At 35.1% G+C, this 22,936-nt stretch overlaps 1 protein-coding gene across 2 annotated transcripts in view; it reads left to right on the forward strand.

The window, feature by feature from the left end:
- Positions 1-14,614, forward strand: part of LOC136039456 (sodium/potassium/calcium exchanger Nckx30C-like) — a 71,409-nt gene extending 56,795 nt beyond the window's left edge. For both annotated transcript variants that reach the window (XM_065723220.1, XM_065723219.1), the window contains exons 3-4: positions 8,186-8,418; positions 12,391-14,614. In XM_065723220.1, the coding sequence (XP_065579292.1) occupies positions 8,186-8,418; positions 12,391-12,591 (434 nt within the window). In that variant the 3' untranslated portion in view covers positions 12,592-14,614. The remainder of the gene's footprint in view (positions 1-8,185; positions 8,419-12,390) is intronic.
- Positions 14,615-22,936: the final 8,322 nt, after the last annotated feature.

A 22,936-nucleotide genomic window follows, 5' to 3' on the forward strand; every position in this document is an offset into this window, starting at 1 on the left:
AAATTTACTATCCATTGAAAATTCTGAGATAGCTAATTAATGCAAATTTTTATAAAACTGTGTATTGAGCTTCCCTGTTTTTAAAGACAGTAGTGCGGCGCAATGGCACATTTGCTCCTAAACAGTCCATCGACCTGGTCCTTTTTGGGTGTCCCCAGGCCTGGATTTACCAATAGGTCCACTAGGCCTAGTCGAAGGGATGCACAATGTCAGGAGGTGCGTAATTTATCACTCAGTGATTTTTTTTTCTTAACAAAAACTGGACTGATGTGATTTATTTTGGCATAGAAGCGTCAAAGCTTTAATTATGGCCCTTGGTGTCTCAAACAATAGTCAAAATTATGATATGGCCAATTTGTCCAAAATAGTCAAAAAGTCGAATAGCGTTGCCTCCAAGAATGACAAGACTCCCCCACAGCTCGCGTAGCAAGGATTGTACATTTTGCAATTTTTCAGTTGCTTAAATGTAGGGTTTGTTATTGCTAAATTGAGGGAACATTGATCCTGGGTGTGTCCGAAAAGCCTAAGGAAATTGAGGTGAGACTTAAGGTGTGTGGATCTGCAATATCTTCGGAACGGCTAAGGGTACTAAGTTGAGTTTTTCATGGCTGCTACTACTCCTACTGGTACTGTTACTATTAAACTACTGCTCTTATTACTGCTGCCACTATTACTATTAATCCAGCAACTACTATAACTACTACTGCTACTACTACCACTATTGCTTCTATTGTTGCTCTTACTACTACTACTGTTACTACTACTATTACTACTACTACCTCTGCTACTACTACTACTACTACTGCTACTACTACTACTACTACTACTACTACTCCTGCTACTACTACTACTACTACTACTACTACTACTACTACTACTACTACTACTACTACTACTACTACTACTACTACTACTACTAATACTAATACTACTACTACTACTACTACCATTTTTCACTGGAACAGTTTGTGACTCGAGCTACTTGTGCTCCAGCTTCTTGTGACTGCCACCATTCATGACTGCGACCACAACTATTTGTGTTCGTGACTACTATTGGCTACTACTACTTGCGACTGTGACAACTTACAACAATGATTACTTGCGACCGTGATTGCAACTAAATGTGACTGCGACAGCGACTACACGTGACTGCAAATAATTGTGACTGTGACTGCGATCATTGGTGACTGCGACTATGACTGCTTGTGAATTTAACATCTATTGACTTTGACTATTTGCAACTGTGACTGCAATTCTTTTTGACAGTGACTCTGACTTTTCGCGTCTGCGACTACTTGCAGCTTCGATTAATTGTGAATGCGACTACTTGTGGCTTGTGTTGTGACTACTGGCGATTGCGACTACTTCTGGTGACAGCTACTTGTCACAGCGACTACTTTCAAGCAGAGCTCTGGGTACTTGCGAACTGTGTGACTGTAACTACTTACGACTGAAGCTACTTATGGATCTGACTACTATTGACTGCAAGTACCTTTGACTGCTTGTGGCAGGTACTATGATTACTTGTGACTTCGATGGTGAATATGGCTATTTGTGACGGCAGATAGTTGCGACTGTGACTGCTACTGTTTGTGACTGCTACAGCCACTTTTACCACTACTAATACTAGTGTTATTGCTTTTACTACTATTACTCTAATTAATACTAATATTACTACTAAATCAAAGAAGTGAAATTACAGTAAATAGTCTAGTTTAACTTAAAACGAACATATTTTACCACAAACAGGATTATAGGGCTAATGCCCACTATCCTTTCTAAAGATCAGAAAGTCTATTGTACTGTACTGAAAAAAAGTTTATTTTAAATGTTTTTCCAGTAAAATTCTAGTTAATTGACTTTTTGCTATCTCAGAAAGGGTTTAGGTTAAGAAAATGAAACTTTAAGGGATGAATCTACAGACTAAAGTGTGTACCGGGAAGGTATTTTAAAGTACCCACCTCCACTCCTTCTCCCTCTAGAGGGCCCTGAAATTTGCCTAGATGACAGGTCTATACCTATTGAAATTTTTACAAAACAACATTTTACCTTAATTTTCACTTACTAGTTGCTTTTTTCTGCCTTTAGTTCTGAAAATGTAATTTCTGTTATTTGAGTAGAATTTTGAGCCATATCAATGTTTTTTTCAAAATTAGGAAATGTATTTGCATATCTTTAAAACCTTAAAAAATGAAATTGAGCAAAGTTATGAAGCTGAAAACAATTTTGTTGTACCTCAATTAAGCAGAAGATCTGTTTTGCGAGGTTTTACTTTTATAAGACACATATTTTTAAAGGTCACCAAAGGTCAGGGCCCTCTAGAGGGAGAAGGAGTGGAGGCAGTTGCTTCAAAATACGTTCCCAAGACATACTTTAGTCTGTAGATTCATCCCTGAAAGTTTCATTTTCCTAACCTAAACCATTTCTGGGATAGCAAGAAGTCAATTAACTAGAATTTTACCGTTTTTCCTTTTATAACTCTAACAAGTCCAAATAATGCTATGAATTTTGAAATTTTATAGGTAAAACAATCTAGTTATAACTAATAAGGTGTTTGGTCATAAAATTGCCCATAAGTTAACATGAATTTACGTTATGGTATGACAGCGAACCTTATTGATTATGTTATTGTAAACTGAAGACTGGCAGGATCAATACAAGATACAAGGATATATAGGAGTGCTGATGCTGACATTAAAAGAAAAGATAACCATCATGTAGCGTCTAGGGTTAATTTAAAGCTGAAGTTTCGGAAGAGTAACTACCTCCCGAGAAGTTATGATGTTGGTAGACTCGAGGATGAAAATTTAAGAGAAACTTTCCAGGGACCGTTAGATACTAAACTTGATAGCTTAAAATTTGACAGCGTGGAAGATGGTTGGAATAATTTAGAAAAGCAATTTGTGAAGTTACTGATGGTGTCTTAGGGATGAAAGTTAGGACTCTAGCTAAGAATATTAGTGAATAGCTTTATGTTAAATAAAGAGGAGAAGGGGCTTGTACAAGAATTGTCTGAGTGATAGATCATATGAAAACAAAAGGAATGTAAAGAAAGTGGAGAAAGCATTAAAAAATGAACTAAGAGGTATAAACTGGAGGCCATGGATAAAATTGCTGAGGATCTGGAAGATGCAGCTAGACTGCATAATAGTAAAATATTGTAATGGCATGTTAATAAATTGCGAGGGAGTAGTCACTCTGGACTTGTTCCAGTCAAAGATAGGGGCCACGATTAAGTGATAAGAAAAGTTCTCAAGAGAGATGGGCAGAACATTTTGAGAATATGCTATGCCGAGATAGAGCTGCTGGAAAAGATAAAGAGAGAAAAAAAGATTTTGATACCATGAATGTGAAGGAAAATTTGTTTTTAGAGGAAGAATTAATGATAGTACTAAACGAATTAAAAAATAGACCTACGTTGCCTGAGCAACGTGAAGTGTTGCGGCAACCTTTGTCCGGCTTCGCCGGCTAAAGTGTTGCGAGAGCAACACTTTGGTTTTGTTTCTTCGCTATTGATCAGTAATCAGATGATCAAAGGCCATTCCTCAGCGTTGAAAAAAAACAAAATAGTATCGAAAGAAGGGACTAAATTGACTTTGCAGCCAGTTGAACTTTATCATTTTCAATCGTAGACATCGTGACGAATGAAAACTTGGAACAATATCTTATATAATCTAGTTGAAATTATAAAGATATCCGTAATTTTTCAGGATCAAATTATCATAGATGACACTTTATTAATTATTACGAAACTGCCTCGTTGTTTTACGTGATCGTTTGTAGCCGTTGCGTAAACACTTAATTCTAGGTTACAGTGAGTATGGGTAGGCTACACCAACTAGAAAAAGGTATAAACCCCTCTTCGCTAAAGATGATTGTAGCCTAACAGACGATTATTACTTACAAGTCCCCTACATGTCTTACTTACCAACACTGGAACCAAATTGGTCTTATCATCAAATACACCGGAAACAAATAATAGGTACACCAACTCGTAAAAGTTGCAAACCCCTCATTGCAACTAGCAAAAGTTGCAAACCCCTCATCGCTGAAGATGATTGTAGCCTAACAGCCGATTATTACTTACAAGTCCCCTACATGTCTTACCACTGGAACCAAATTGGTCTTACCATCAAATACAACGGAAACAAAAAGTAGGTACACCAACTAGTAAGAGTTGCGAACCCCTCATTGCCGAGGATGATTATGAGCTAACAGCCGACTGTTGCTTACAACTCCCCTATATGTCTCATAATTGGTATCGGCCTATTTTTGGTTTCAGTGTGTACCTTACTACTGAAGTTGTCAACCCCTTTAAACTTTCAAACTGGTATATCTCATGAAGGAATTTTTGTACAAAAAAATGGATGACATATACTTTGATCAGCTCATCAAAAGCTATCGACTGCCGTCGAAAAAAAAAAAATCTATCTGTCTTAGTTCAAAAGTTGACTTTTTTGCCGTAGGCCAACTTTCTAACGTCATCACTTAGAAAGGAGCAAAGGATAAACTCTAATTTCTTTAGCAATGAAAGAACTTTTAAAGTTTAAGAGGCACATCTGATACCATTTCTCTACCGCAATCCCAAGTGTGAAAAACCGAATGATATACTCAGCCGAAATCACGGCAACACTTTCGGACCCGTGGGAAAATGCCGCTTTTTTGCTTCTCTAAATATTTCTATTTATCACTCAAAGAAGATATATTGGCTGTGGGGCAGGGTAACTGTCGCATATATTTAACACTTATAGATTTTAGTCCATCTTCAATTTGAAACTGGTGCCTGCCTGCTTGCCTGCTAGAACGGAGCTTTCCACTCGAAAGCAGAAACATGGTTTGATGAAACGAAAGCTTGGCTGCATAACTTCAGATAGTCCTCTCTGACATAGGCTATACAACTCCTCTTCACTTCACACACTATAGGCTCTGGCTCAAGGACAAGCAAAAACCATCCTTTTTGGCCCCAGGCAAGAGTTCTACGAAGCTTTCCAAAATGTAAAGTCATATTCATCAATCTGGCCTAAGGTCTACACTTTCCGTAAAAACCGCAGAGGTTAGACCCTTACCACTTTCTAGCAATAAGCTGAAATCGGGGTGCTAGGAACAAAAAAAAAAAAAAAAACACGACAAAACCAAAGTGTTGCTCTCGCAACACAAATATTAAGGCTCCAGGTGCTGATGGTGGTAAATCAGTTTCTTAAATATGGTGGCACTGAGGTTAGAAATAAGTTACTGAATATTATGAATATGATTTTTGAAAAAGTGGAAAACGATTTTAGAAAAACCTTAATTAAACCAGTGTATAAAAAGTGATAATAGTGACTGTGGTAATTATCAAAGCATTGGTCTAGTCTCTGTAGGTAGCAAATAAAAATGCCGTTGACAAAGCTTTAAGGGAGGAACTCTGCGGTTTTAGAAAAGTTAGAGGATGTGTTGACCAAAATCTCACTATTAGGCTAATAGTCTAGAAGTGCCTGAGTTCTCAAAAACCTTTGGTCCTCAGTTTTACTGATTATGAGCAGGCGTTCGATTTTGTTGATACAAAATATTTAGGAAAGGTCTTATCCTCGGAAGGTATACCAGACAAATACATTAAAGGGATCGGTGCTATATACGAGAATAACAGTGCTGCGGTTGAGGTAGAAAATGAGGTTAACAGCTTGTTTAGTATTAAATTAGGAGTTAAGCAGGGTTGTATTGCATCCCCCTTTATATGGATCATTTCGAGGGACTTTGTCTTAAGGAACACAGAAAAGCCAATGGGAGACCATGGAATGAAATGGGAGAGGAAAAACTCTCATGGACTGTCTAGTTGGCCGTCTTGTAAATATTGATTCTTGTTGTTGCTTGTTTTCTAACCACTGACAATACAAGCCTCTCCTTGTTGTCATGGGATCACCATAGATTATGCTGATGATTTAAACATCATAGATTAAAGTTTGATCAAACGAATGAGCTTTTAGAGGTTTTGTGAGTTCGGGGTGCTAGATTAGGTTTGAAAATTAATGTTAAGAAGACTAAGTAACTAAAGCTGGGACTGAGTGAAGATGAAAAGGAGACGTTGGGTAACGAAAAGATTGATCAGGTTCACTTGCCGTGGTAGTATTATTAGTAAAGACGGTGCGAGCAGTGAAGATGTTAAAAGTAGAATAGCTAAGGCTCAGGGTGTTTTTTTCGCGGTTAAAAATTTTTGAAAGAATAGGAAGTTAAGTCTGCAAACCAAGATTAGAATATTGGGAGCTACTCTGAAGCATGGGTTCTTCAAAAAGTGGATGAAGATTTGCTGGATGTTTTCGAGAGAAATTGTCTAAGGGTTGTTCAGGGTATCCGGCTGACTGACTGTATTTCAAACACTAGGCTGTACAAAAATGTGGTTCAATCCCGCTTTCTAGGGCTATAATGACAGATAGGTTGAGATGGCTAGGGCACGTTTTGCGGGTGAAGGATGAAAGATTGCCTAAGATTGTCCTTTTCGTTCAGCCGTCTAGGGCTAAACGGAAAGCAAATCGTACTCGTCTGGGGTGGAAGGATGTCATACAGAAAATTTAAAGGAAATGGGAACTTCCTTTGAGGGTGTAAAGAGGTAGGCTTTGTATATTTTGAGATGGAGAAGCCTGTGTAGCTGAGTTGGCTTCAGGTGGCTTGGTGCTGCAGTGCGATGTTAGTAGTAGTAGCAGTAGTATATATAAACATAGATTAAACTGCAAGTCTTGGTTCATCAGTTATTCTCAGTAGCCTTGGTTATTATGGTGATTTTCTTCTTTTTATTTAATCGATGTTATGACAAACAAAAAGACACATCCCGAAATAAAAATTGTTTTCAGAAGAGTGGAAATGGCATTAGGGCTTCGTACGAATAGGAGGGAATAGCCTTACTCCTGTTTGAGGTAATTTCTATTCGTTTTAAGTCTAACTTGACTATTTTCTGCCATTTCTCTTCGTCCCAGGATCCATTTACTGAAAGTGATTTATGTTCGTTTTACGCTTCAGTTATTATTTGACTTTATTTCTGCTCGTCTTTGGTTAGGGTACTTCATTATTAATTTTTTTTCAATATTTATGTTTTGGAAAATGGATAATTTCGCAGCAGCCATTATGGGGGAAGGCTGGTTGGTCGTTGCATAGATGGGGCATCCGATTTCACAAAAAGTGCATTTTTACACCCAAATTTCCTATCTAAATAGCGTTTGAGGGAGCATTAATCTAATATCTTATTTCTGTTCACTTGGATTCCAGGGTGATAGCCCTCTTTTTATTGCAGATTTTTTTTTCTCTTATGTAAGATAAAATATCACCTTTGTGTGATTAGCCGAACAAACGGTAGAGACATCTTGAGCGTCGTCAGGGATTTCCCAGGAGGATGGAAATATTTTGTTTTCGTTCAATTCTTGCGTAATAAACATTTGTGCGGTAACGAACTGTTAGTAATGAATACTAAAATTCATATATTTATATAGATAATCAATAAATACAAATTTGGCCACTTTCAGTTTACCCCTTTTGCTCTAGGATCAAAAGTTTGGAGGTCTCTGGTAAACGAAGAATGTCTTCTCCTACTAAAAATACGGGTAGGGCTATACAAAATAAAAATTTAATCGAAAAAACACTGTGGTAATAACTCTTTAAGATAAATATATGATATTTGGATAATATACTTTTAAAAGACTAAACATCCAAGTTTTTTTTATAGGCCTTTGATAAGAGTGGACAAGCACCTATTATATATATGGAGAGGAGGGGGTGAACATTCCAATAAGAAGTAATTATGTATTTACAGAAGTATTTTATAGGTCAGGTATTCAAATTTTTGTCGTTTTAACATCATTTCTAAAATTTGTCCTTTTGTCCACAGATAGCCATAAAGAGAATCAACAGATAATCAAAAACAATCAAATAGTAGAGAATTTACTTACATTTTACGTCTTTTTCCATTCATCGTGCTTTCTCGGAAATCATAGGCATCTAAATGGAGATTAAATAGATTCTTTAGCCGTTCTCAAGCCTCCCTTCTTAGACTCTGCGGTTCGTCTTATTCCCTTCCCATCCCCAAAAATAAAGAGTATGAACCTGGAGTTGAAAATGATATTATTGCATTAGGAAACCTTATTAGTTGTCTAAGCTAGTTTTATATTTGGTCTTTAAAACTAAACTCAATTTCTGATTTTTTTTTTTTTTTTTTTTTTAGGTCAAATTGACGAGAAAGCAGATAAATTACACGCAATTGCATCGCTCAAGGTTCTACTTGACGCCACCAAAACCCATCAGAACGGCATTGATAATCACTCAATCCGCAGTACTCCACCACTGGGAAACAATTCAAGCACAGCTGGGAGTCAAGATACTGAGCTAACTCCAGTCGACTCATTTGTCACACCAGAGGGGGTGAAGAAGGGTCACCTTAATGGCGTATCACAAATGGTACGAGTTATTTATAGAAGTTTCTTCTGCTTTTCTCCTCGAGAGAAAGGAAATGACCTTTTTTATTAGCAAAAAAAAAATGAATCCTTCTAGTGATGGAAAAATCGTGGTTATCGTTATTAAATATTTGTTATGTAATTTTATTGAGAATTATTGATATTTATACTGGGATTTAATATTTGCTATTATACTGTGGGGTAAACTACAAATTCCATAGTTAGACTTGTGATATCGTGGGTACCCCGATATCGGTTGCCATTTTAGCTAAAGACCGCAATTGAAATTCTCTATATATTTTTTTTTAATTCTTCTTTTGTTGGTTTTAAGATTTTGTTAAGGGTTATGGGACGGAAGAATTAAACCAAAACTGTAAACCAAAGCAGGAAATATAAACAACTACGATATTTCGTCATTTTAGCCTAAAGACCCATTACTCCCCTGCGCGCGTGCCTAACTGCTATTCCATACTAGGTTTACGAAACATAACTACCAAGTTTTGTGCTGCTTGTGATTCTACATATTCTAACCAAAGATAAAACTTCAGTAAAACTATATTTTCCTGTAAGCCAAGTTGAAAAAAGAACAAGTGATCTTAAAGAAAATTAGATCAGAAAACTTAGCACATCAGAGAATCCTATAGCAGAGGTCTATAATCTCCTCTGCGATATCTGGAATTTTGCACCTTTTTTCAAGAAGGAAGATCACAGTTGTGTGTTTATTATTTTTTTTTTTTCTCAGGATGAACTCAATTCAACTCAATTAAAATCCAACCACCCTGGGAAAAAAGCAACCACCCTGGGAAAAATTCCAATCTTTCCTATAGGTTTTGACCTATTTAGATCACTTGTAGCCAGAAATGTCAATGTATTAAGTTTACTTGGCCCTGGCAAGGCTAGTTGGCTGTCTTGTAAATATTGATTCTTGTTGTTGCTTGTTTTCTAGCCACTGACAATACAAGCCTCTCCTTGTTGTCATGGGATCACCATAGATTTGATATAACCACCCTGGAAAAAACAACAATTCTTCTTTAAAGTTGTGACCTATTTAGATTGTCTTCGTGGCCAGAAATATCAATATTCCAGTTGGAAGTCCAGTTGGAAATATCAATATTCATTTGTGTCCTGGTCTGTAATTTCTCTTTGAGTGTTTTTTCTTTTTAGTTTTTTTTTTAGTTTTTTACCTTTTTTCTTTTTTCAGTTTTCTTTTTCTTCTTTATTTTTCAGCTTCACTATGAAATACATATCGCCGAACCTTTGTTTTTTTAACTAAAATCTGGTAGGCATTGATGACCTTATCCAAGTCAAAATCCCAAACCCAATCATCATCGCTATCATTTTCAGTTTTGATATGTTTCGACTCTCGCTGTCCAGGTGGATCTTCATCTAACTGCGCGGTTTTGCGTTCTTTAGCCTCAAGCCTGTTTCCTTGTTGTTCTTTTGATTCCTCGGCACGCTTTCTTTTCTGACTTTCTCTATCAGCAGCAAGTTTTTTGGCATAGACTCTTTGAGCATCTTCATCGGCTTTTGCCATTGTAAGTTCATCAGTCATTTTAAACTTAAACATTAATAGATTTCTACGTGAACATATATGTCTTAAATATCTTTAATGACGTCACCGTCATAGCAAAAATGACGACAACTAACTTCATGACGTCAGTCGACACAGAAACATGACGTCACCTGACAGACAGACACACAGACAGACAACTTATTTTTATATATATAGATAGATAAATAAGCTGTCTGTCTGTCTGTCGAGTGACGTCATTATAAGGATTGAGCTGTATGTCGTCATGAAGTTAGTTGTCGTCATGTTTGTTATGACGATGCTTAGTATATGACGTCATTATAAGTATTTAAGAAAGAATAAGTTGTTTGTTTGTGTGTCTGTCTGTCTGTCTCCGTATGACGTCTGAATTATTTCATCATATACCAACTCAAAAACGAATGTATTCAAGCCGAAGTAGCTGAGTTGGTAAAGCGTTATGTTCCAGATTCTGGGTCCGAGGGGTTCCAGGTTCGAACCTTGGCTTTAGCATTAATACAAAAGAAGAAAAAAACTAAAAATGTAAAAACTACAAAAAAAAACTAAAAAGAAAATACTAAAAAAACTAAAAAAGCTAAAAAACTAAAAAAACTTAAAAAAGGTAAAAACTACAAAAAAAATAAAAAGAAAGAAAAACTAAAAACTAATAAAAAAACTAAAAAGACTAAAAACTAAAAAAGAAAAAAAAGTTAAAAAAGGAAAAGAACTGAAAAATAAGAAGAAAAAGAAAACTAAGAAAATAAAAACTAAAAAAGAAAAAAAACTAAAAAAAACTAAAAAAAGGTAAAAACTACAAAAAAATAAAAAGAAAAAAAAACTAAAAACTAATAAAAAAACTAAAAACTGAAAAAGAACAAAAAAATAAAAAAGGAAAAGAACTGAAAAATAAAGGAGAAAAAGAAAACTAAAAAAAACTAAAAAAAAAAAAAAAAAGGTTCTCTTATTAGCAGGTCCTGAAGGTTTTTCCTGGCCCTCGCGGGTTTTCAAACAAAAAACGTAAAATACTATTATATAACACTTACATTAGCATCTTGATTTGGCGGGGCTCTAAGTGCTATAACTCTTATTACGTAACATCCAAAGAAATTATTTATTTCGTGGGGCCCCTGAAGGTTTTTCCTGCCCCTCGTGGGTGCTTTAAACAATAAAAAAAAAATTATCATGTAATATCTATGTTTGCATCTTAATTTCGCGGGTCCCTGAACTCTAACAAGTCTCATTGCTTGACATCCAAAGAAATCATTTGCATAAATAAGCAATCCCCTATTATGTGACATGCACCGGTATCTTGAAGAAAATTAATAAATCCTGTGTCTTGAAGAAATTTCTGGAAAGAAACGCCAGACCTGGAATCGAAGGTCCGGCTATAAAGGTCCGGCTAATGACTATGAACTGTCCGTTTATAGTCATTGGGCCTACACTATTCCTACCCTATACTCTATATATATATATATATATATATATATATATATATATATATATATATATATATATATATATATATATATATATATATATATATGGTACCATCAAATTCAATTAAAATTGTTGGGTTTCAAGATTTTCCAAGTTATTTTTGAGGATGTCCAATGTGCATGATGGTCGAAGCTACTACAGTGTTTGAAGGGTTTTATGGCATTTCCGACTTCTTCTGTTGACGGCTGTGATACACCGCATGGGTATTACTCTTCTAGTGGCATTGACATTGGATAAGGGAGTTAGATCAGGTGTTGGGGTTTAGTCTGTCCTCACCTTTCTCCCAGGTCTTTGGGTCGGTCTTTCCACCGTTCCAATCTTTCTTGACGGTTGGATATATCAGAAGAAGATTGTTGGCAAATTTAACTGACTTAACCATCAAATTCAAAATTCAACTGTGAAATTAAAATTTAACTTATTTGTTTTCACGGATCAAACTGGCAACACAGACGAAAATATGGTACTACTCTGAGAACTTCATAACTCTGAAAAATAAAACAAACAAAAAGTAGTTTTCAGGAAGGATTAAGCCAAAGACAGGTAGCAAAAAATACTTATGCTTTGAAGTTCCTGGTATTTCGGTAAAGTTTACTTACTTTAAGCCACAGAAAACAGCAAATTCTTTTAATGTGCATATTGCTATCAAGACTCCCTTTTCAGGGCTTCTGTTGCTATTAGAATGAATTCCTCTTTACTTGCAGTTTATTGCAACAAACCGTTTGATTCCATTACGACGAACTGTTTGTTCAAGTTGCTTAATTGACAGTAATTATGAAATATGGGAAAGTTTCAAAAGTGCAAAGGATTCCACTTCTCTGTTTCTATTTGTAAAATCAAGTTTGTGTTTAAAACCAGCTCTGTTTTTGATTAATTCAACGTAAAAAGTTATTACAGCTCGAACAAAGCAAATAAGTTTCAAGTTTTAACGTTATAATTAATTTGATATTTTAGGAAAATGGAGGACTGCCCGCAAATGGAAGAAAAGATATTCAATCCTTCGAAGAAGAAGAGAATGATAGTTCAAAGCCACTTGATATGTCGTGGCCAGAAGGTACAAAGAAACAAATTACCTATATAATTTTGGCGCCTATTATGTTTGTTCTTTGGGCAACATTACCAGATGCGAGGTCTGAACGAGGTAAGAAATTTTAACTCATATTTTTTCGGCCTTCTTTGTTTTTTCGATAAAATGGAAGTTGGAAACATGTATCCAGATTTGAACTCTCACCCATTGCATATTCTAAGTAAAATCAGCTGTGCAATAAGTTAAATTCAGTATTTTTGAAAATTCAAATTCAATTTTTGAACGTAATAAGAAATTAATAATCGACACTTGTAGTAAAATGGAGCGTTAAAGCTGTTCTTAACGTCTGCCATTTGGTGGTCCTTTAGAATATATTTGACAACACAGTCCGTAGCCACACCTTGACTGATGCAAAATAGCAATCACAATACTAGTCGTTTGTTCCAGAACATCAACACCCTTCCACCTCAACCAACTGTTTCATCCCTCTACCTACTGTACCGTAGGTAGTTAAAATCACCAAGAGAAACTTTGGCAAAACTGATCAAAAAAATTACTACAATCTTATCCACCAATTGTATTTTACTCACTCACAACGCTGACTGGATACTCACATGATAGAGAATCGAGAGAGGCTCAGACAAAGCTATGAGATATAGAGCTCATTATCTTAGATATAGACTTAAGAAGGAACCTAACTAGATATTTCGATGTCTTCGTAAATTAAGAATGCTATAGAAGCCCATTCACAATGAGATTTTGCCAATACTAAGAATTAGCTAAAACTAATTTAGCCAAATAGATTTTTCGTAGAATTATTTTATTGAATGCCGAACAAAAAATTCTGTGAAGAATTCTTATTTGCTCAGATTGGTACTACCTAAATATTGTTGTTATTAAAATACCATTGTCAATGGGCCTTTTGGTTATTTTTTTCAAAAAAAAGGTGTCTAAAAGTTTTATCCTAATGTTTTTTCTTGTGGTTACGCTTACAGATATTTACGAAAGTATAATTGTTATGAGATGAGCGCTATGAATGGTGTTGCAAGGGGATTCACGAATACGATGATAAGAGAAGAGTCATGCATTAAAATGAATGTTTTTTATACATCAATATGTTCTAATGGGTTTTCTAGTAGCCTTTGGTAAGTTGTTACGAACAAAAATCTTAAGGTCAATTCGCAGAAATACAGGGAGGGTGAGAATGTATTCTTAGAAATCTAGGATGATAATTTATTTAGGATAGCACTAAAAAGTCATTTTCAATAAAAATACCTATAAAAAAATGTATGTTTAAAATCTACGAGGAACGGAGATCAAATGGGGACACCCTGACACTCCGACATCTTTTCTACCATTACGTTTCTACCAAAGTGATTTCTACCATTCCACCAAAATATAACAAAGAACAAAAAAAAGAATTAATTGGGCTTACACGAGCAGAGAAATTTCCAATCTCAGTAGTAAATGTTTTATATGGCCTTGGAAACATTCACATAAAAGAACTTTTCTGGACACTTGGGAAAAGAGACATCGACAAGTGACGGCCATTAACAGATTGAACCCAAGAAAACTTAAACACGTGGCTGAATCCAAGGAATTATATAATTATACAGTCAAAACTCAAACAGAACATTAACTCTGTAACCCTAGAAAGTTCAAAATACATTAAAACTTTACATTAACACCGCTAAAATTCTTTTGAAATCGTAAAGCAAAATCTATAAAATTGACGCAAGTCTGGGCGATTAACTTTCTGGTATTAAGCCAAATTTAGAAATCGTCCCCTAAGTCTGGTCTGGCGCACCCCTCCTTGGTTTGAAGGACTAAATGTAACATGGACTGGGACAAATTAAATAAGACAGCTAATTTACCTTAGGGGACTTATAGGCATGAAAAACAATAAGAATCTGACTTCTCTGTCATACATCTGGCTACCTCTTTAGACTGACACCAAAACAATTTCTTGTTTTCACAGTATAGACTTTTCAGTTCATTCTCCGTGGTTAGGGAAAATAATGGAAGAGGAGGAGAGGCAATTTACTCATGAAAGCCACTTCGCAGCTTTTTTTTCAAGGTTTGTTTTCACTGTCTCTGGTATATTTTGTAATTTGTTTCTATATCTGTATTTGATAAGGGTGGCCCTTTCTTTTTTTTAATCTTTTCTTTTTCTCTGTCGGCTTCTATTTCCAAACACCAAAAAAAAAAAATAAATAAGGTATTTCTCAAGGCAGTGGGAAACAAACTAGAATGAATATTTCGGCCCTATGTCCAAGGGCCGTCCTCAGCAATACAAAAATATATAAGAAAAGAAAACTTACAGCAGGATAAAATCAATAAAATTAAAATTAAAAAAATTCAAAACAGTCCCAGCATCCTTACCTCAGTGAAATTCAACCATGACTTGTTTCCCACTGTCTTGAGAAATTCTCTATTGTTCTTCTTGGTCCTGGTAATTGTGATGGAAAGGCAGTGTGGTCTTCGTCGCTATTTGCTTCTATGTTCACGTGTTGAATAAAGTCATGTATGCAAATACAATCATTCGAGCTATACCATCATACATATCACAAGGTTTTGGTTTGTTAGAAAAGTTGGTGATATCTATCTGTGCTTGTGGAATGACCAAAGGGTGGTGCAGGAATGCCACTTACAAATTCTCTGCAGCATCCAAGCTATGAGCAATTGTGGTTGGAAGGCTGCATGGAAAATTGAATATAACGTTTCAAATTAGGATAGCTGAAAAGTTCAGACATACTGGGATTTAGTAGAGACTACAAGTAGATGCAAAAGAGCTATTTAAATAGCCCTTGTTAGTGAATCTTGCTCAAAAGCTTAAAGGACAAATAACTATTCTACAAATTACTTTTTAGCCTGAAGTATTCTGGTAAATATCTTCTCTCCCGCTTTGCAAGGCAGTAGATATACTGTTTTAGTGTCTGTGTTTGGCTTTTTTAATAAAAGGTGTATTAAATGCCAACAGCCTTCTTGTATGATATTCCCCCTACCTAATATTCTTCTAATATGTTTCTCTGACGCTCAATCCTATTGCAATATACTTAAGTATGATAAGAATGTAATGATTGAGAAACAAATTCGCGCTATATATTTGCAAATTAGGAGTGGGGGTGAAGTATAATGCTTTACTCCCCCCCCCCCGAATATGCAAATAGGATATGCAAATTAGGATAGATGAAAAGTTCAGACATACTGGATTTAGTAGAGACTACAAGTAGATGCAAAAGAGCTATATAAATAGCCCTTGTTAGTGGATCTTACTCAAAAGCTCAAAGGACAAATAACTATTCTACAAATTAATTTTTAGCCTGAAGTATTCTGGTAAATATCTTCTCTCCCGCTTTGCAAGGCAATAGATATACTGTTTTAGTGTCTGTGTTTGGCTTTTTAATTAAAGGTGTATTAAATGCTAACAGCCTTCTTGTATGATATGGCCCCTACCTAATATTGTTCTAATATGTTTCTCTGACGCTCAATCCTATTGTAATATACCTAAGTATGATAAGAATGTTATAATTTAGAAACAAATTCGCGCTATATAATTGCAAATTAGCAGTGGGGGTGAAGTATAATGCTTCCCCCCCCCCTAATATGCAAATATATAGCCCAAATTATATATTGTTCATCTTTTCTGTCACTTCTCTTTGTCTTGCCTCATGCTAAGCTGAAAGAAACAAACGAAAACAAGAGCTAAGAGTTCATATGGCACTTGTGACGAGGCAAGAAGAGCTAAGAGCCAAGAGCCCATATGGTATGAGCTCTAACAAAATTCTAAGAATCAATAGATTGATTTAAAAGGAGAATCGGAGGCTTAATGCCAGTCAGGATTTAAAATAAGAGCTCTGAGTCACGATGTCCTTCTAAATATCAGAATTCATTAAAATCCGATCACCCACTCGTAAGTTATAAATGCCTCATTTTTTCTAATTTTTCCTCTCCCTTTAGCCCCCCAGATGGTCGAATCTCGGAAAATAACTTTATCAAGTCAATTTTTGCAGGTCCCTGACACACCTACCAATTTTCATCGTCCTAGCACGTCCAGAAGCACCAAATTCGCTAAATCACTGAATGCCACCCCCCCCCAACTCCTCCAAAGAGAGCGAATCCAGTACGACTACGTCAATCACACATCAAGGACATTTGCTTATTCTATCCAACAGGCTTCATCCCGATTCCTCCACTCCAAGTGTTTTCCAAGATTTCCCCCTCCAACTCACACCAATGTCAAAAGATCTGGTCGGGATTTGAAATAAGAGCTCTAAGACATGAATTACTTCTAAATATCAAATTTTATTAAGATCCGATCACTTATTCGTAAGATAAAAATACCCCAATTTTCACGTTTTCCAAGAATTCCGGTTTCCCCCTCCAACTCCCCCCAATGCCACAGGATCTGGTCGGAATTTAAAATTGGAGCTTTAAAGCACAAGATCCTTCTAAATATCAAATTTCATTAAGATCTGGTCACCCTTTCGTATGTTACAAATACCTCATTTTTCCGAATTACCCCCCCCAACTCTACCAAAGAGAGCAGATCCGGTCTGGTTATGTCAGTCACGTAGCTTAGACGGGTTTTTATTCTTCCCATCCAATTTCATCCTAATCTCTCCGCTTTAAGTATTTTCTAAGATTTCCGGTCCCTCCCCCCAACTGCCCTCCCAATGACGCTGGATCCGGATGAAATTTAGAAAAAGAGATCTGAGTTACGTGGTTCTTCTAAATATGAAGTTTCATGGAGATCCAATCACTCCTTCGTAAGTTAAATATACGTCATTTTTTTAATTTTTCAGAATTAACCCCCCCGCCCCAATAGAGCAGATCTGTTCCAATTATGTAAATCACGTATCTAAGACTTCTGCATATTTTTCCCACTAAGTTTCATCCCGATCCCTCCAATCTAAGCGTTTTCCATGATTTTAGGCTCCCCCCCCTCCAAACTCCCCCAATGTCACCAGATCCGGTCGGAATTTAAGATAAGAGCTTTGAGACACGATATCCTTCTAAATATCAAATTTCATGGAGATCCGATCAACCATTCGTAAGTTAAAAATACCTCATTTTTTTCTAATTTTTAAGAATCAACCCCCCCCCCCCGGCTACCCAAAAGAGAGTGAATCCGTTCCGGTTATGTCAATCATGTATCTAGGACTTGTGCTTGTTTTTCCCACCAACTTTCATCACGATCCCTCCACTCTAAGTATTTTCCAAGATTTTAGGTTTCCCACTCGCAACTCCCCATCAATGTCACCAGATCCGGTCAGGACTTAAAATAACAGCTCTGAGACACGATATCCTTCCAAACATCAAGTTTCAGTAAGATCTGATCAAACGTTCGTAAGTTAAAAATACTTCATTTTTTCCCGCTCCCCCCCCCCCCAGGGGGTCAAATCGGGAAAACGACTATTTCTAATTTAATCTGGTCCGACCCTGATACGCCTGCCAAATTTCATCGTCCTAACATACCTGGAAGTGCCTAAAGTAGCAAAACCGGGACCGACAGACCGACAGAATTTGCGATTGCTATATATCACTTGGTTAATACCAAGTGCCATAAGAAAAACGGTACTATAATGTGCCAATTAAAGAACAACTTGAGTGGTACAAGTACCAAATGTTGAACTGACTAAAAAGAACTATTGGTACACTATAACTAGTACTATCACTACTGCACATGCTACTGCGACTACTTCTACTATTGCGGCTAAGGGAATTTAATAGCAACTTTCAGGGAATGCTGCACAAAATGGAAACACACTAAGTAAATGTAGGTTGTCAATAGGACGTAACAACATTCTTAGTGGCTTACAGCATCAAGTTGAAACTTCAGGTATGTTGATTTGTGTGTTGAGCTAATCAAAAGGTACTATCTGGAGGCTACTACTGCTACCTTCATGCTGATGATGGTAATATAAAAAAAATAAATAAATAAGGACGAGGACCACACTGCCTTTCCATATCAAACAGACCTAAAGTAGGAACAAATGAGAAATTTTTTTCCAAGACAGTAGAATTCAATGCAGTGGATTTTTCGACCCTATATCTAAGGGCCGTCTTCAACACAACACCAGAAAATAAATACGTATATATATATATATATATATATATATATATATATATATATATATATATATATATATATATATATATATGCAGGGTGAGCAAAGTCGTGTTTCTTTTGGGCTTGATTGATTCATCCATACTACTTTCTCTTAGTTTTAACTTTGATTTATTACTTACTTACTTACATCCTTAGGTCCCATATTTCCTCGGTGGTATTTTTGGGGCCAGTGGTGTTACTTTGGAGAGGCACTTTTTTTCCCTCTCATACATTTTAAAAAACATTTTTTTTGGTGTTTTCGTTTGAAAATGCTTCTTTTTTAATTATTTTCATTAAAAATAAAAGAGAAAGTTTGTTCCCCCTAGGTATTGGAGAATTCATCCCCTCCCTTTAGGTATTGAAAATTACCTTTTCTTCCCCTTCCTTCACCCCTAAATTTTTGTGAATTAACAGCAGTGTTTAGAGCCTTTCTTTCACCAGTTCACTGATGTGTTTCCCTTAAAAGATTCTGTCTCCGGCCCGACGAAGAAGTTACGGTAGGTCCTAGGACGAAAAGCTTTTTTCCACCTCTTTGGGGGAAGACTTCTTGGACCTCAGAACGAACAATAGATTTTGAAGAACGCCTATTTGTAATGAATCCTCAGCTTTTAATGTACCTCATTAGCTTTGATTAAAGCAGATTACTCTGCCATAGATCTTCTAATTGATAAGATGTTGAAAGTTGGCTAGTGTTTTCGTCTGTGAATATAACTGACTTCTATGAGAAAAAGTGTTCTTAACTACTGAATTTTCAATAGATGATGTAAATGAGACTAACGCTTTCATATAACACTTTTTCTATTGAAAATTCAGCCAAGAAAAATGTAATTTTTCAGCAAGATCAGTTGTCTTTACTAAAGAAACCTACTACCACATGTGAGCGATTTTGGTAATTAAAATATCCAGATTAATATAATCTATTTTAAATTAAGTTAACAATGTACTTGGAATTCTGTGTCAACAGATTTTCATCAACCAAAAAATATAAATGATTTTTTCTGTGAGTAAAATCCATTCCTTATCATGTGAAGTCTAGTTTTCATAAGTGTTATTTTCAACTGTTCACTATTGAAAATTCAGACATGAAAAAGCTATTAAATGGTTAGCTTAATCTATCTTAAGTTAATTGGGTTCTATTATAGTTTAAAATTCCATTGAAATAGATGCTCGTCTGTTAAATGGTCTACGTAAAGAAGTTTCAAGGTTGAATTTGCATGCATATCTCAACTTTCCAAATCTGATACCAGCTTTGAGTGATATCTTTAATTGAAATATCTAGGTCATTATAATCTATTTTGGATTAAGTTACTGAAACACTACAATAGTTTAAGATTCTGTATAGATTTATGTTCATCTAACAAGTTAATCTAAATACAAAAGTTTTAAGCTTGAATTTGTAGAATTATTCTGCATGCACATCTCAAGATTCAAAGTTTGATCAGTGACAATATAGCTTATTGAGAAATTCTACTTTTGTATTCACACAATGCTTTCTCTCGATACAATTAGAACTTTCGTTCGTTAGTCACAAAAGAGAGGGGGCTTCTGTTAGCATGTCAAGGAACCTGTAATTATCTTTTTCTATGAGTTGGTAAATGCCTAGGCAACCTTGACAGAAAATAGATCGTAATCTTTTAAAAGCCTGTTTTTATACAACGTTTTCTTTGTATTTATTTGGTAGCTTTTTGGTTTTTAGCATGTCGATAAAGTGATCTAATCTACTGTTTAAAAATGACAGAAAGGGAGAAACGAATGAATAATTAAACTTAACTTATTTTGATACCCATAAAGACAATTTTCTAAGAATTTTTTTTGTCGATTTAAGAATATTGGGAACTAAAATGTACGTAAAAACTGGATATGAAGAAGGAAATAAAATTAACCCTTAATAAAGTTTGATGAATAGCCATGAGCCTGTTGAGATGACTATAAAAAATGAACCAAAAATAAAAAAGTGATAAAGAGAAGAACAAATAATTTAAAGAGCTTTGCTTGGGTAAAAGAAAAATAAACAAAACACGTATATATTCCTCTTAATTATTTTGTTTCTTTTTACTCACTAAAATGAAAATGAATTAAAAAAATAAAATGAATTATAATACTCACACTACTGTTATATTACATCCATCTTTGAATCCAAGATTCAGCCACGACACGCCATTCATTTTATTTTTGCTTTAAATGGCTTTGCTTGTTTTTCACCAAAGAATTTAAAACAAAATATATTTAATTTTTTAAAACATTTGTTGCTTAGCTATTTCTAAAGAAATTACAGTAAATTCCTTTTCTAAACGTACAAATTAGTTGGAATATACCAAAGGTAAGATTATAAGATGTGTTTGTCACCAATTTAAATGAATCTGGCTATGCGAGCAAGGGTTTAAACATTAATTCGGGTCTTTAATCCCTTTCACAAGTCGATTACTCTAGTTATTTTTAATTGTTTCAATTCAAAAAGAAATTTATGACAAGGAAAAAGAAAGTTCAAAATTAAAAATGAACAAAAATTAGCAAATATCAATTAAATTCACATGAAAACAAAACTCGAAAGGAATATAAATGATCACAAATAAGAGTGGCGTAGTTTCCTCTAAGACTCACCGAAAGTCTAGAAACAATCGTGCTCATATTCGAATTCCTTCTGCTCCTTCCTTAAGGTAATACTTCTATCTTGTAATGGTGAGTCAAGTTGTATGTACCATGATGAATGAATTACCTGTATGGTCTGGCTCATTTAACTAGATCAAAATATAATTAAAACATGATTCACTTCACAGATTTTTTTTACTTATGTGTGCAACACACACACACACACGCACGCGAGCACGCACGCACATAATCAGCACGGCGATTTTTTTTTTTTTTTATTATTATTATTATTATTATTTCAAGCTAAATGAGTGACACCCTACAGGTATATCAGGCATTGTGATCCATGCGATGTAACTCATCATTACATTGTTGAAGTCTAAACTAAAAGAAGGAGTAGAAGGAATTCGAATATGAGCAAAATTGTTTCTAGGCTTTCGGTGTGTCTTAGAGGAAACTACGCCACTTTTATTTGTGATTATTTAAATTCCTTTCAAGTTTTGCTTCCTTGTGAATTTAATTGATATTCGCTAATATCTCTTTGTTTTTAATTTTAAACTTGCTTTTCTTTGTCGTGAAAATTCTGTTTTAATTTAAGGGAATTCGCCAGAATTTCTGTGCAATTTCTTTTATATGTCTTGCCTAGACTAGCCGAGTGGATTGGTGCGCCAGATTTAAGATCCTTTGACTGAGGTGGCGAGGATTCAAATCCCAGTGTGCTCAATTATTTGGTTTGGGACGGGGGTCAGTGGCGTGACTCTGTAAGCTCAGCCAGAGTCGACCCAGCTCTAAAAGGGTACCTGAAGAAATCTGGTGAAGGTAAACTGAAAGAGTGTGCGAAAGCACAGAATAGTGGGCCCCCAAGCCCGCATTACACTTCCTGGCTGAGGGACAAGAAATGGAGATCAGCACCACCGGAAGGGATTGTGAAGTCCAATACCATATTCTTTATTCTTTTTTTCTCTTCTTACTGTTTACCAACTCAATTTTAGGCAGGGAGATGTTAAGAGTAATTGTTTGGGGTATATTTCACCAAGATTGAATTGTTCAGGGGATATTTCTGTAGGGAGAGGGATTTTTACGTGGAAGTGGAGCCATATTTCCTATCATTATTTACAACGATTAGAAATTAAACTTAAAGAAATGAGTTTTTTCAACTGAAAGCAAGGAGCAACGTTAAAATTTAAAACAAAGAGAAAATATTAAATCATTCATTGAAATTCATATTAAAACTCATTAACAATATAGATCGTTTTTTTTAGGCCGGTAAAACCCAAGATGGGATTTTCTGGCCTAGAAAAAATTTCAAAAAAAAAATATGGTGTTTTTTCAAGGAAACGTTTATACATAAATAAATAAACAATTATTGCTCGATATAAAGTATAGAAATACATTCGTTATTCTTTTGTTTTAAGGCGTGATGGATCAAATAAGCAATGAAAATTGAGTTAAGAAAGTCTGGCGTTAATTATTCAATTCCTCCTTCATGGTAATGCATCAAACAATCATACCTTTTATAGGATTTTATAGGATACTCTATATATATATATATATATATATATATATATCTATATATATAAAAATAAGTTGTCTGTCCGTTACGCCAGATTATATCTTCTATATATATAAAAGAAAACAAACTAGAATGCAAAAACTGGAAATTGCATAAATATTTCGAAATATTTTGACAATAGATTAAAGTAATTCGAAAAAAGAAAAATGGTAAAAAACTAAAGAAAAAAAAAGCTAAAAAACTAAAAAAACTAAAAAAA

This window comes from Artemia franciscana, chromosome 19 (genome assembly GCF_032884065.1).
Source record: "Artemia franciscana chromosome 19, ASM3288406v1, whole genome shotgun sequence".
Classification (NCBI taxonomy): Eukaryota; Metazoa; Arthropoda; class Branchiopoda; order Anostraca; family Artemiidae; genus Artemia; species Artemia franciscana.